At 51.7% G+C, this 14,789-nt stretch overlaps 1 protein-coding gene across 5 annotated transcripts in view; it reads left to right on the forward strand.

Annotated features, from left to right (window-relative positions):
• The first annotated feature begins 3,965 nt into the window (after positions 1 to 3,965).
• Positions 3,966 to 14,789, forward strand: part of LOC138746279 (GAS2-like protein 3) — a 33,701-nt gene continuing 22,877 nt past the window's right edge. The window contains exons 1-3 of one of the 5 annotated variants that reach the window (XM_069904461.1): positions 3,966 to 4,653; positions 9,996 to 10,070; positions 10,549 to 10,595. In XM_069904461.1, the coding sequence (XP_069760562.1) occupies positions 10,572 to 10,595 (24 nt within the window). In that variant the 5' untranslated portion in view covers positions 3,966 to 4,653; positions 9,996 to 10,070; positions 10,549 to 10,571. Of the gene's footprint in view, positions 4,654 to 9,995; positions 10,071 to 10,548; positions 10,596 to 13,045; positions 13,187 to 13,262; positions 13,359 to 14,789 lie in introns of those variants that run through there. The other 4 variants (XM_069904462.1, XM_069904459.1, XM_069904463.1 and 1 more) reach the window with 4 other exon arrangements.

The following is a 14,789-nucleotide window of genomic DNA, read 5'->3' on the forward strand; positions in this document are numbered from 1 at the left end:
AAGCAGGTGTTACCAGCCTTAAGGATTCAAAATTCACCAAGACAATGGCAACTTAAACAATACTGGTCTTATTTTCTTAATGCAGAATAATAAGATCAATATTTAACTTATTTCTATCAAATTAACCCCCTTCTAATTCTAAGTGCACATGTATGTAATGTATATGTGTTCAGAAAAAATATTTTTCACTGTCCAATCATTCATTTTTCTCCAAGTTCACTGACATCAGGCAATCTTCCACACTGTGCACAGGATTAAACAGAGATTAACTTCACCAGGGTCTGGTGCTTTAACTTAAGTTCTTACCACTCAGGAAGGTCTTTCTTGGTTTCAGATAGATATTCGTTGTTTGTTCGACACACACAAACTGATCTCCTTCAATCAGTCACTGAACTGTATTACCGAAGAAACTTGTCCCCTCATGGGTTTTTCCAAAAGATAACCTCTTCTCCAGATTACCACAGATTTCTTCTTTTTCTCCTATTCCAGGAGAAACACAATAACCAGCCTCAGCCTTTACAATTGACACAGAGATTTATAATAGGCTGAACTTGGAACACAAAAACAGTTTTGAAGTAGGATCTTGTATCAGGTCTGCAAACTTGCAATCTTCAAACCCCAACTTCTGCTGAATCTCTCTCTCTCTCTCTCTCTCTCTCTCTCTCTCTCTCTCTCTCTCTCTCTCTCTCTCTCTCCCCCAAAGAATGAATGTTTTATCTCTGTTTGCAAACCACATGACCCTTCTTAGAACAGCAACCTTCAACCAGCAATTTAAACTTCTGGCACTAGTCTTAATAGCAAAAGATTTTCAGTTCTCGAGTCTGGACACTGTTCAAACACGCTGATCCATTATCACCTATTTGTAAAACTCTCACGAGTTCTCTCCCATTGTCTCAGCAAGGCCAATTGGCAGCTGAGGGACCCACACAGGTTGTGGGTGATGTGAGGTCAGGGGACCCTTGTGGGCTGCTGGAGACCAGGTATTGGAGCTAGGATTTGAGAAGGTGGTGAAGGCAAGAAGGCCTCCCAAAGGGCCTCGGGCGCCGAAGACTTCCTGATCACATTGGAGGTTGGATCTGGAGCTTGGGTTGCTGATGGATCGAACCAGGAGCCTGAGGCTGCAGAGACAGTGAGAGGGCTGGAGGTGAGACTCGGAAGGGACTCTCTTTTGATTCTCTTTCCCTTGTACTGTAAGGGGCACCAGGCGACACTAAGGGCGACTCTTTGTCTGGCTTACGGCAGGCGGAAGGCAAATTTGTGTAATATTACATGACAATAAAGGAATCTGGAATCTTCAATCTCTGCACCTGTCTGCAGCCTGGATCATCCTCAGAATACAATTACTCACCGTGGCTTCTCTCAAACCCACCGCCCATCCCACCAGAAGGACGAGGGTCCAGGTGCAGGGGAACACTGTCACCTACAGATTCCCCTCCTGTCACACTGAGTTGGACACATCCCTTCATGCAGACAGGGTTCAAATCCTGGCGCCTCCCTCCCCAACAGGCTTCCCTCGAAACACAGAGGCAGGTGAAGGAGAGAGCTCATCCCCCACTTGCTCAAGGTGCAGAGTCTATGAGGGTGTAAAAGGACATGGTCAACTTCAGCTGAATTACCATGTGAGCTGATACCGTAAAGGTGGATGGGGTTTACTTGCTTGGTAGGGTGTTGTTAAACTCTGGTAGATGGGCAGATCTATCTCTGTGAGGTCCCATCTGCTCTCTCAGGTCAATAGATTTTTTGGGCAGAAGTTCTCCCTGCCTTCTTGTGGTCCACAGGGTTGCTCTAACAATGACAAGAACCCTGGGCTGTCCAGATGAATGTCCCTATAGATTTAATGCTGGGATCAATGGCCAGACATTTTGGGAATAGCCAGTGCCCATCTGGAAGTGTCAGCCACATTCCAATTTCTCCTTCAATGGCATCTTTGCTGTTTGCTGCTTTTATTAACTGTGGCTTCATGACATTGACTACAAAGAGCTTGTAGATGTGCTGATGCCTTGGAAGATTCAGTGGAAGCAGTGAAACCGTGGTAGGGGAACTACTGGTTGATGCTGAAGACAAAAACTTAAAGCACTATTTCAGAGTTGTGGAGTTATACCACCAAGAAACATGCCCTTTGGCCCATCTTGTCCATGCAGCATGTTGCCAATCTGAGCCTAGTCTCATTTGCCTGCATTTGGCCCATATCTAAACTTTTCCCATCCGTGTACCTGCCTAAATATCTTTTAAATTCAAGATTCAATTTATTGACATGTAATAAGGACTGTACAGACACGGAATTTGTTTTTGCCTGCTGAGAGGCCAACAAATTCGCTGTTGGCAGAAAATTGCCTGAAGTGCCTCTTACAGTCAGAGAAAGAGAGTCCCCCCAGAGTCATCAAGTGTCTGTGGATTCACCTCCAGCCCCCACAGTCACACATCAGTCCAAACCATCAGCAGCCCGAGCTCCAGATCCAAACCTCCGACACAATCAAGAACCCTTCAGCACCCTCGTCACCCTCTCACATCCCGGTTCCGTAACATGGTTCCCTTTCATCCAGTGTGAATCCCTCAACCACAATTGTCACCAGCCCACAGCCCATGTGGATTCTTCTCCTCGAATCACCAACCGCCCACCACCTGTGTGTTCTACAGCGTTAGAGACCCTCGCTGCTCCGCTGCCGTGCTCATCGCCCCATGGGTCATCTCCTCTGCTTCTCCTTCTCAAATGGGTGGTGGTTTCCAAGTTTTCTGGTTCCCTGCGCCAGTCCTCCACTCCCCGGGAGTCTACAACCCCTTGTGGCTCCTGGGGATTAGAAGCACTGCCATCTTGAGTCCAGGATTTTTAAATAAAACCCCTATCAGCTCCCATTAACAGGCTGCTTAAAGCCTGTTCGGAGCCAACAGTGGTCGGACTGGGCTGTTGGAGCCAGTGGGAGTGCTGTGACTTACCCACCTCTACAACCCTTCTGGTAGTTTGTTCCACATATTTACCAGATCTAGCAGGGCTGGATGGGCCCTATTACTCTGCTATATCTCGATTAGAGCATCTGCTGGGAACAGCTCGCAAGAAGAGGTCACGTTCTCTGGCCTGTAGGGAGTGCAAGGTCATTCCCATTTTTGGGAACAGTAGATCAACAGAAATAGCAAGTGACAAAAAAAATACCCCTGACCCTGACCATCATGGTCCAGACCATCAACGACCCTGACCACTAACATGATCCAGACCACCAACGGCCCTGCCCCTGACCACCAACATGGCCCTTACCGTCATGGTCATGGCTATCCCTTGTAGTTGAGGATGATAGGCTTCAGTCCATTGAGCAAAGACGCCTGTGCATGTGTTTGCTTAACGTGTGCTTGATGTTGTTCTCCAAGAATCACATGCTACTTCACAAATTGATGAACTAGTTCCATTAGTATGGAAACCATGACGATTGGAGCTGAAGGATTGGTTGCAACCTTTGTCCCCCTTCACAGCCAGAGTTCAGAGTAACTTTGTCTGCCTGTTCAACCATTGACAACTTTGGATTGTTCTTTGTCAAGGACCTCACCCTCGACCTTACTGCCATGGGTGACCCTACCAGGACCATATCTCTAGACGGCATCACTCTCAGGACCACACAAGCTTCTCCACCATGACAAGGTGACAATCCATGGAGAAGACAGCCCTGACCCCCCATGGCCCATACCCCCCCCCTCCCCCCACCGTCTCGCCAATCCGCGTCCAGCCCTTCCTCCACTGGTCCCATCATCCTTCTCCATTGGTCCTGGCCCCACCACCAGACTGGTCAATCAGCGCCCAACTCAACCTCTTGCTTCGCCCTCTTGCATTGGTCGCAGCCATTCCGCGCCCACCAGCCCCGCCCTTCGCCATTGATCCCGCCCTCGCCTACAGCCCAGCCAATCCGAGCGCAGTATCTCCCCCGCCACCCCTCCGAACACGCCCAGCCGCGCCGCTATTGGCTGTTTCGAACGGCGCTGATTTCTGAGGAATGGCGGTTTAGGGATTGCTGAGAAGCCGCAGCTTCGCCGGTCGGGGCGGAGACAGTGACCGGGGACCCGAACCGGACCCGGCCGACAGGAGACAGTGACCGGGGACCCGAACCGGACCCGGCCGACAGGAGACAGTGACCGGGGACCCGAACCGGACCCGGCCGACAGGAGACAGTGACCGGGGACCCGAACCGGACCCGGCCGACAGGAGACAGTGACCGGGGACCCGAACCGGACCCGGCCGACAGGAGACGGTGACCGGGGATCCGAACCGGACCCGGCCGACAGGAGGCGGTGACCGGGGACCCGAACCGGACCCGGCCGACAGGAGACGGTGACCGGGGATCCGAACCGGACCCGGCCGACAGGAGACGGTGACCGGGGATCCGAACCGGACCCGGCCGACAGGAGACGGTGACCGGGGACCCGAACCGGACCCGGCCGACAGGAGACGGTGACCGGGGACCCGAACCGGACCCGGCCGACAGGAGACAGTGACCGGGGACCCGAACCGGACCCGGCCGACAGGAGACGGTGACCCGGGACCCGAACCGGACCCGGCCGACAGGAGACGGTGACCGGGGATCCGAACCGGACCCGGCCGACAGGAGACGGTGACCGGGGACCCGAACCGGACCCGGCCGACAGGAGGCAGTGACCCGGGAACCCAGTAGGGTGAGGGACGAAAGCGGGCAGCGGGAGAGAGCGGGTCCAGGTCCGGGTCTAGGGATGCAGGACTGGGTCCGAGTCGGGGTCCGGGGGGTCGAGGCGGGGTCCGGGTGTGGGGGGTCGAGGCGGGGTCCGGGGGTGGGGGGTCGAGGCGGGGTCCGGGGGTGGGGGGTCGAGGCGGGGTCCGGGGGTGGGGGGTCGAGGCGGGGTCCGGGGGTGGGGGGTCGAGTCGGGGTCCGGGGGTGGGTGTCGAGGCGGAGTCCGGGGGTGGGGGGTCGAGGCGGGGTCCGGGTGTGGGGGGTCGACGCGGCTCTGCGGTCTCAGGGCGGACTGCTTTGGTAGAGATTGGGGGGGTGGAGGCGTCCTCTGCTGGGATGGGAGAGATGCGGGGCTGCGGGGAGGGGGAGAAAGAGTCTGGGGTGCTGGCTGCAGCCTTGCTACTGATGTTGGTCCACAACTCGTTTTTAAGCGGTAGAGGAATCCTTGCGTTCCCGCCTCTTCGGGGTGATCGTCCCGTTCAGAGCTTGAGGACAGACCCTCTGGCACGTCTGCCTCTCAAGCCCAGCTGCGCTGAAACCCAAGTCGAACTTCTGAATGGTCTTGGGGTGTGTTTCTCTCACCAAGTGATGGGGGCCTGGAGCCATGGGAGACGGTGGAATCCGGGGCGATGGCGATGTTTCAGAGGGTTTTAGCCAGATGTGAGACTAGACGGGGATGAAGGGCTGCCTTGTGTAGGCAGCCGAGCTGAGGTTAAGTTGGCATTGTGATCAGGACAGACATGGTGGGTGCAATGATCTCTTCCTGCACTGTCCCATAATGTCCATTAGATATAGGAACAGTCGTGGGCTATTCAGCTCATTGAGAATGATGCCAGGAATGAAAGGTTAGTACATGAGCAACATTTGTCGGCTGTTTGACTGCACTCGTTGGGTACAGAAGGATTGGGGGGGGGAGGGGGAGGAACCTCATAAAGGCATTTTGAATGCTGAAAGGCCAGGACAGAGTAGATATTGGCAGGGATGTTTCCCATGGTTGGGGAGTCCAGGACAAGAGGGCACAACTTCAGGATAAAAGGGCCTCAATTTAAAACAGATGGAGAAACATTTCTTTAGCCATAGGGTCATGAGTCTGCAGAACTTGTGGCCACAGGTGGCTATGGAAGTCGCTTTGTTGGGTGTATTTAAGGAACCATTTAATCAAGAGATTATACGTTCTCTCGCTCTGCCCCTTTGATATCTGGGCTAATCAAGAACCAGTCGATCCCAGAACCACAACAATGGGGTCAAAGTAGTCATACAAAGGTGTTCAGTTTGTGGTCAATGAGGATGGGCAATAAAAGTGACCACCCATCCCCTGTGTTTTCAGTACGACCTCTGGCAGAGGGCACCCACTGGCTGAAGTGAAGACAGTGAGGGAACACCCTCTGGAGAGAGAAACTGAGTTGACATTTTGGCCAGAGTCATTCCATCAAGTCTGAGAGGCTTACTGATCTTTGAACTTGCTTTGAGAAAGAACTGTGATTTGTTGGATCTTGTTCTGTTGCAACATGGGTGGGGTGTCTTGACAGTTACCTGTAGTCAGCGAGTTTTCAGAAAGCTATCTCACCACACCCATAGTATCAAATGAAGTTATGTTCATACACCAAAGGTAAGGCCCTTCAGCCAAGATCACAAGGTATAGGACCAGAAGGAGGCCCATTGGCCCATCGTGTCTTCCCCACCATTCTAATCATGACCTCTGGGCGGAATCTTGCCCCTCTGGACACCTTCAGATCTTTCCTTTCTCACCTTAAATCTATGCCCCTACCCTGAAGGGGGGAAGAAAATAAACCTTTGTACTCTATACGCACCCCCATTATCTTGATTCCCCAGCCACCTCTGTTCCACAAAACAACTGTGTACATTTTATCCAGACTTCCAGTTAAAGTTTCATTCCTGGCCTCTCCAAAATAACTGGCAGGGGAAACAAAAACATGACAGTCTGCATTCATGACGGGTGAAGTAAAAACACAACACTGGGGAAACTCAGCAGGTCACAGTGTCCTTTATCTAGCAAAGGTAAACGTTTCAGATTTCAACAACCGGGTGAGGGCAAGGTTTGGGTGAGAACTCCAGAGGCTTAGATGGGTGTAGCAGTGAATCCCCTCCTTTCCCCTCCCCTCCACTGCCCACCCCCCCACCCCCAATATTGGATCAATTAAATGGGAATAGGTCTTAATGTTGGAGAGGAGAGTTCATAGATGGGTAAGCAATTGGAGGAGCTCTCGGGAGGTGCAGGCATTTGAACCAGTGTAAAGGGGGAAAGGGGTGAAGCTAGCTTAGACTCTGTTTCCTTGAGGAATATTGTGGTTGGTGGTTGAAGTTCCACAGCTAGAGGCCACTGGTGGAGCAAGGGAAATGGGGAATGCATGAGAAAGTGGACGAGGAGCAGAAAGATGGGAGTTTTAGAGTCATGAAACCAGCGAGGCAAATTTTGATTTCGTGTTTATTCTGTGCAGAAATATTCAGTCCCTTGAAGTTAGTTTATTTTTATTTGTCACAGTTTTATTCTTCAACAGTAGAAATTTATAAAAATATTCAGAAGTTCTACTTTGACATTCCAGCAATTAATCAGTGTGGAAATGACTCACAGTTTAGTGAGTAGAACAGCAAGCTTGTGTCCCCTGCTTGTCTCATGAAGTGAATGTCTGTGCACTCGATTGTTGGCTGGAGCCCAGCAAAAGTCGGTCTACATGCAATGGCTGACTGTGAAGCCATGTCTTCGTTGCTGTTCTTGCCTCTGGGCCAGAAGATCGTAGGTTGAAATCCCCCTTCAGAGAGTTGAACATAAAACCTGGATTCATGCATGGTCTGCATCATGACACATAACCTGCATCGTGTGTGTGTGTGCGTGTGCTCGCTCTCTCTCTCACTGGCAAATAGTTTGGTTTCTCCCATTTATCCTCAAATAAAGGAACAATTTTGGGCTACTTTCCAAGGCCCCAGCAGTCTCTTCCCGCCCCCCCCCCCCTTCCTCTGTACTGCAGGATAGATTCCAACAAACCCTGGGGGATATAACACCCCCTCCTGTTGCCGTCATGTCAGCATGTACTGAAATACTGATCTCAACATCATCCATGTCCTTTCATTGAGAACTTGCCTTCTTCCTCCAACCCTTGAGTGGCCCTACCCCTTCCCTCTTGCTCATAACAAGTATAAAATACCTTGGGATTCTCCTTTAATCCCTCTTGCCAAGAATGTTTCATAGCTTCCTTATTCCTTGTGTATGTTCCTTTCTGTTCCTTGAGCCTTCATTGTGTGTTTATCTCTCTTCATCAAGGTTCCCAAACCTTGTCCTCCTTCCCTTTCATCCTCACAGGAAAATGCTGGCCCTAAAGTAAAAACACAGTGCTGGAGAAACTCAGCTGGTCAAGCCGTGACCTTCATACAGCAAAGATAAAGATGCAGAACCAATGTTTTGGGCTTGAGCCCTTCCTCAAGGTATGAGCACAATGTGGGCAGGTGTCCAAACGTAATGGATGGGGAGGAGCACGGTCCCACAGGCAGGAGGTAATGGGTGGATAAGGAAGACAGGGCACAGCAGTAAGAGGGGGGGAGGGCCTCTGTGAATGGAGAAGGAAGGGGGTGGAGAATTGGAGGAAAAGAGCCAGAGAGATGGGAAGGAGAACAAAGAGGTTAACAGAAACTGGAGGTGGATGCTAATCTGGCTGAAGAGTGCCTGTGGTCCCTCCAATTTATGGGTAGTCTTAGTGGGATAGTATGCGAGGCCACAGACAGACATGAGTATGGAGTGGGGCTTGGAATTGAAGTAGTTGGTCACTGAGAGATCCCTGTCACTGATGTGGACAGAGCGAAGGTGCATAGTTGCTGGTCTTGAACTCTAATAAACTGGCCTTTTAAAGGAGCAGATGTGGATTTACACCCACAGTTGCTTCCGATCCACTTCTTTCCGGTCCTGTTTTAAATGGCCTACGCAGCAGTAGAGGTCATATTATGACCCTGGGGTCTCATTTGGTACCTGAGAGCTGATGATGCACATGGTTTGTGGGTGTGCATCACGGTGTGTAGTGTTCCAGCAAAGGGTGGGGTGGTGGCCAGCTTCCCATTGCTCTGAGCTTTGCCCCAAACAACAGCTTCATCCTCCATCTCAATTCTCTCCCTCAGCATGTTATATGCCCAATATATATGTGAAGGGTAAACTCAGTGATGTAATGAAAAAACCCCTTGAAAATGATTAATATTTGACACAATGCTGGAGGAACTCAGCAGGTGCACCTCCTCATCTCTTACCACACCTTGATGAGAGGCTCCAGCCCAAAACATTGGTTCTGTATCTTTATCTTTGCTATAGAAAGAACACTGTTTGACCAGCTGAGTTTCTCCATCATCGCGTTTTTACTTCAACCACAGTGTCTGTAGACTTTTCTGTTTTACTCCTGATTATTATTAGATAGCTCTGACCCAGAACATGAAGGGTTAACTCTCCGCTTCTTGTTGGACCCTCTCCAGCTGGCACATTCCACTCTTGCCAACTTCCCCTCCCTTCCCCCTACGCAGTTTGCCTGCTCCCATGCACCTCACCCCACAAGGGTCTTGTGGTTGTGTGGAGATATTTCGGTACCTTCTGCTCCTCTGTCTGGCATTTTGAGTTGGGACAGTTATATCTGGGGAAGGGAAAGTGCCAGGTTAGATGCTCCAATCCAACAAACCACTCCCTGCTGGTCTGTTAATGAGGGAATGTTAACTGATATTAATGAGGGAGTTTTGGGGGGGGGGGGTGCTGCCTGCCAATTGGAAAGCTGCAAGGGCAGAGTTTCTGTGGGACCACTGGTTTCTGTTCGTATTCTCTCATATGTCTTGGTGGTGATGGGTGGTGTTCCACTGCCAGAACTCGCTGGCTCCTCCTGGGCAGGGCGTTAGTTCCTCTGTTCTCAGCTGTGTCCGACTACTGATCTGGTGAGACCCATTTCTGGGCACGTTGTCTTATCTGCTGTTCTAGTGAATGAATTTCTTTCTGAACATGCTGTCTCTGCTCTTCCAGGCAAATGGTTCTCTGGGCACGTTGTCTATCTGCTGTTCTGGTGAGACCCCTGCCAGGGCCCTTCATCCATCTGCTTCTCCTGACAGACCCCTGTCTGGGCAAGTTGTGCGCTTCCCCACCAAACCCCAAGAGCATGGAATTGCCTCACTTGAGGCTGTGTCCTCTCTGCATGGGGAATTTCTCGACTGGCACATTCTCTTCCTGCTTCTAGAGTAAAGTGTCTCCAGCCAGCAGCCTTGCTCTTTGTTTTGCATATGGAAATGTACCCAGGGAAGTGTATATAACTAACACTGGGATTTAAATTCCAGGAGAAGTTCCAGCAGAAGGTTCCTGAAACAGGCCTTGGCTTTGCAATGCCCTTCTAAAGACCATCCTTTATTGGGGTACGTATGATGGAACTGTGTCTGTGCATTTGGTGTCGTCCAGTTATTAGTCAGACTTGTTCATGGAAATTCTTGCTCACTTGGTTGTGCCTGGCCCCTCCCTCCACCCGTGCCCCCATAGATCTCCCCGTTCACTCCCCTCCCATCACTCCACCCCTCGTCAGTGAACCAGACCTTTCCGTGTAGAGCAGCCCTGTCCTTCCAGAGGTCATTCTGGTGAACCACTTTGATCCCTCCATGGTACACTGGAGATCATTGAGTCCATTTGGAAGAACCCTGCATAAATTGGGAGGAGCATGCCTCCTCCCAAACTACCTCCCACCTTTCCCATCAGCCACCTCTGAGCCCCCCAGCTTCCCCAAACTGGAATAGAAGCAAGCTACCTTCAACCCTCTGGGACCACTCAAGTAGAGGACTCTGCAATTGGTGCAAAGGAGAATGTGGATTGTGTTCTGATCTGGGTTGTTTCAACTTTCAGGAGGAGCCGTGGCAGAAGGAACAATGGCTTTGCAGAGAGGTCTCCGGGTAAAGTCAACCCCAGCGGTGTTGGTTCATTTCTTTTGAGTGACAAAATACCAAAACACTTGAATGTTGAATTGTCATTTTTAAGATTTGACAGTGGCTGGGTGGGAGAAGCCAGAGAGTAGTGGTGGGTGTTGCTTCTCAGACTGGAGGCCTGTGACTGTGATGTGTCATGGATCGGTGCTGGGACCATTGTTGTTTGTCATTTATATCAATGATCTGGATAATAACGTGGGAAATTGGATCAGCAAGTTTGCAGATGATGCTAATATTGGAGGCATCATGGACAGTGAAGGTTTTCAAAGCTTGCAGAGGGATCTGGCCCAGCTGGAAAAATGGGCTGAAAAATGGCAGATGGAATTTAATGCAGACAAGTGTGAGGTGTTGCATTTTGGAAGGACTAACCAAGAAAGGGTGTATATAGTGAATGGTTGGGCACTGAGGAGAGCAGTAGAACAGAGGGATCTGGAAATACAGAAACTTAATTCCCTGAATGTGGCTTCACAGGTGGAGAGGCCTGTAAAGAGAGCTTTTGGCATATTGGCCTTCATAAATCGAAGTAATGAGTACAAGAGTTGGGATGTTATGGTAAAGATGTATAAGGCATTGGTGAGGCAAAATTTGGAGTATTGTGTGCAGTTTTGGTCACCAAACAATAGGAAAGATATCAATAAGATAGAAAGAGTGCAGAGAAGATTTATTTGGATGTTGCCCGGACTTCAGGAACTGAGTTACAAGGAAAGGTTCAACAGGTTAGGAGTTTATTCCTGGGAGCGTAGAAGAATGAGAGAAGATTTGATAGAGAGATTAAATGTAGATCACTGAGGGCAGGTGAGATACAAACCAGAGGACATAGGTTAAGTATGAAAAGGAAAAAGTTTAGGGGGAAACTTCTTCACACAGAGTGGTGGGGGTGTGGAACAAACTGCCAGCTGAAGTGAATGCAAGCTCAATTTTAACATTTAAGGTAACTTTTGACAAGTACATGGATGGGAGGGCTATGGACTGGGTGCAGGTCAGTGGGACTAGGCAAAAAAAAGGTTTAGCACAGACTAGAAGGGCTGAAGGGGCCTCTTTCTGTGCTGTCTATGAAGCTATGATTATTGTTGCCACGTTCAACAAATTTGGGTGATTTCATTCTAAGACTGACACGGTTAGTGGAGCAGTCATTGCAACAAAATCACAGTGCCTGTTACCTGGATTTGAATCCTGCATTTCTATAAGAGTTTGTGCATTCTCTCCGTGTCTGCGTGGGTTTCCATCGACACACTCCGGTTTCCTCACACCGTTCAAAAAGGACTGAAATAGTAGGTTAATTGGGAAAAAAAAACACTCAAATGCTGGAGAAACTCAGCAGGTCAAACAGTGCCTTTATGTAGCAAAGGTAAAGATACAGAACCAACGTTTCGGGCTGGACCCCTTCAAGTTGTGGGGGAACATGAGAGATATCTGAACAGAAGGGTGGTGGGGGGGAGATCACCGCAGAGGGTGGGGGGAGGAGTCTAGGCTCTTGTTGCATGCGGAGACGAGGTGTTGTCCTCTCCATCCGCAACAAAAGCGACCTCCCCGGAGCCAACCATTTCAATTCTGAGTCACACTCTTAAGCTCACATGTCTGTCCATGGCCTTTTGCACTACCCCACACTGATCACTCGCAGATTGGAGGAACAACACCTCATTTTTTTGTCTGGGCCTCCTCCAACCCCAGGGCATGACAGATTTCACTGCATTCCACTAATCATCTTGCCTTCCACCACCCCAACCTTATAACAACCTTCAACTCCATCCACAACTCCTCCATCCTTAATGTCATCCGCAAACTTACTGACCCATCCTTCCTCCTCTTCATCAGGGTCAATTATAAACATCACAAAGAGCAGAGGTCCCAGAACAGATCCCTGTGGTACTCCACTAGTCACTGATCTCCAGGAGGAATACTTTCCTTCCACTACTATTCTCTGCTTTCTTCCTACAAGCCAATTTTTTTATCCACACAGCCAAGGTTCCACTGATTCCGAGCCTCATGACTTTCTGAACGAGTCTCTCATGGGGGACCTCGTCAAATGCCTTGCTAAAATCCATGTTGACCACATCTTCTGCCCTACCCTCACCAATTTCTTTTGTTTCCTCCTCAGAAAACTCAATTAGGCTCATGAGACATGACCTTCTCTTTACAAATCCATGCTGTCTATCCTTGAGAAGATTGGACCTCCAAAATACTCCTAGATCCTGTCCTTAAGAATCCTCTGCAATAGTTTGCACACCACTGATGTAAAACTCATCCCAAGTTGGCTTTGCACAGCAACTTGGGAATGGCAAGATAATGTGACCAGCAGGGGGAGAGGTTGAGGTGAGGGGTGAACCAGGAATGACAGCTAAAGGATATTAACAAGGGAGGGGTGTATAGGAGCCAGTTAGGCAGCTGGAGTTGATGTAATAACAAGGGCGTGGATGTGGTCTTGTGACTGTTAACCCGTGCCTAATGATGTTTAACCGCTGCTGTGTACTGATGTGGGGATCAGATTGTGAAGGGACTCCATGTAAAGAGGTGAGAGCAGAATTAGTGTGAGGCCTGGAGGCGGGGCCCCATGCAAGGTAAGAATTGGTAGTAGCAGGAATGTTGCTCCAGTGGATTGTCTGGTTTCCAGGATGACCTGGAGAGTCTGGTTTCCTGGGGCAGCTGGATTTCTGCTGTCTGGACACAATGGCCTTAGTCACTGGCCGTTGGGCTCAGGTCCCACTACACACCCTCCACTATAACCTTCAGGTAGGCTCCTACCCGGGATGAGGGAGATGGGGTCTGCACCAGGAGGGGCTCACACCATTGGGGAGAGGGGGAGAAAAGAGTTCTCCACACAATCGGGAGGGGGGGGTGGGGTGAGCTGTCTGAGGGAGTGAGGGGGGGTTGCACCATTAGAGGGAGGGGTCTGTACCATCTTGGGGGAGGGTGTATTTGTACTGTGTGGGTGTGGAGGGGGAGGGTTCATCTCCCCAGGCCCTGGCCGTGGTTCATCTCCCCAGGCCCTGGCCGTGGTTCATCTCCCCAGGCCCTGGCCGTGGTTCATCTCCCCAGGCCCTGGCCGTGGTTCATCTCCCCAGGCCCTGGCCGTGGTTCATCTCCCCAGGCCCTGGCCGTGGTTCATCTCCCCAGGCCCTGGCCGTGGTTCATCTCCCCAGGCCCTGGCCGTGGTTCATCTCCCCAGGCCCTGGCCGTGGTTCATCTCCCCAGGCCCTGGCCGTGGTTCATCTCCCCAGGCCCTGGCCGTGGTTCATCTCCCCAGGCCCTGGCCGTGGTTCATCTCCCCAGGCCCTGGCCGTGGTTGATCTCCCCAGGCCCTGGCCGTGGTTCATCTCCCCAGGCCCTGGCCGTGGTTCATCTCCCCAGGCCCTGGCCGTGGTTCATCTCCCCAGGCCCTGGCCGTGGTTCATCTCCCCAGGCCCTGGCCGTGGTTCATCTCCCCAGGCCCTGGCCGTGGTTCATCTCCCCAGGCCCTGGCCGTGGTTCATCTCCCCAGGCCCTGGCCGTGGTTCATCTCCCCAGGCCCTGGCCGTGGTTCATCTCCCCAGGCCCTGGCCGTGGTTCATCTCCCCAGGCCCTGGCCGTGGTTCATCTCCCCAGGCCCTGGCCGTGGTTCATCTCCCCAGGCCCTGGCCGTGGTTCATCTCCCCAGGCCCTGGCCGTGGTTCATCTCCCCAGGCCCTGGCCGTGGTTCATCTCCCCAGGCCCTGGCCGTGGTTCATCTCCCCAGGCCCTGGCCGTGGTTCATCTCCCCAGGCCCTGGCCGTGGTTCATCTCCCCAGGCCCTGGCCGTGGTTCATCTCCCCAGGCCCTGGCCGTGGTTCATCTCCCCAGGCCCTGGCCGTGGTTCATCTCCCCAGGCCCTGGCCGTGGTTCATCTCCCCAGGCCCTGGCCGTGGTTCATCTCCCCAGGCCCTGGCCGTGGTTCATCTCCCCAGGCCCTGGCCGTGGTTCATCTCCCCAGGCCCTGGCCGTGGTTCATCTCCCCAGGCCCTGGCCGTGGTTCATCTCCCCAGGCCCTGGCCGTGGTTCATCTCCCCAGGCCCTGGCCGTGGTTCATCTCCCCAGGCCCTGGCCGTGGTTCATCTCCCCAGGTCCAGCACTGAACTGATTGGGTTTGTCATTTTGCAGTTGTCTGTGGGCACCAGCTGTCCATAAATTGGCTGCTACTCAGCCGTT

Source organism: Narcine bancroftii, chromosome 11, assembly GCF_036971445.1.
Source record: "Narcine bancroftii isolate sNarBan1 chromosome 11, sNarBan1.hap1, whole genome shotgun sequence".
NCBI classification, from domain to species: Eukaryota; Metazoa; Chordata; class Chondrichthyes; order Torpediniformes; family Narcinidae; genus Narcine; species Narcine bancroftii.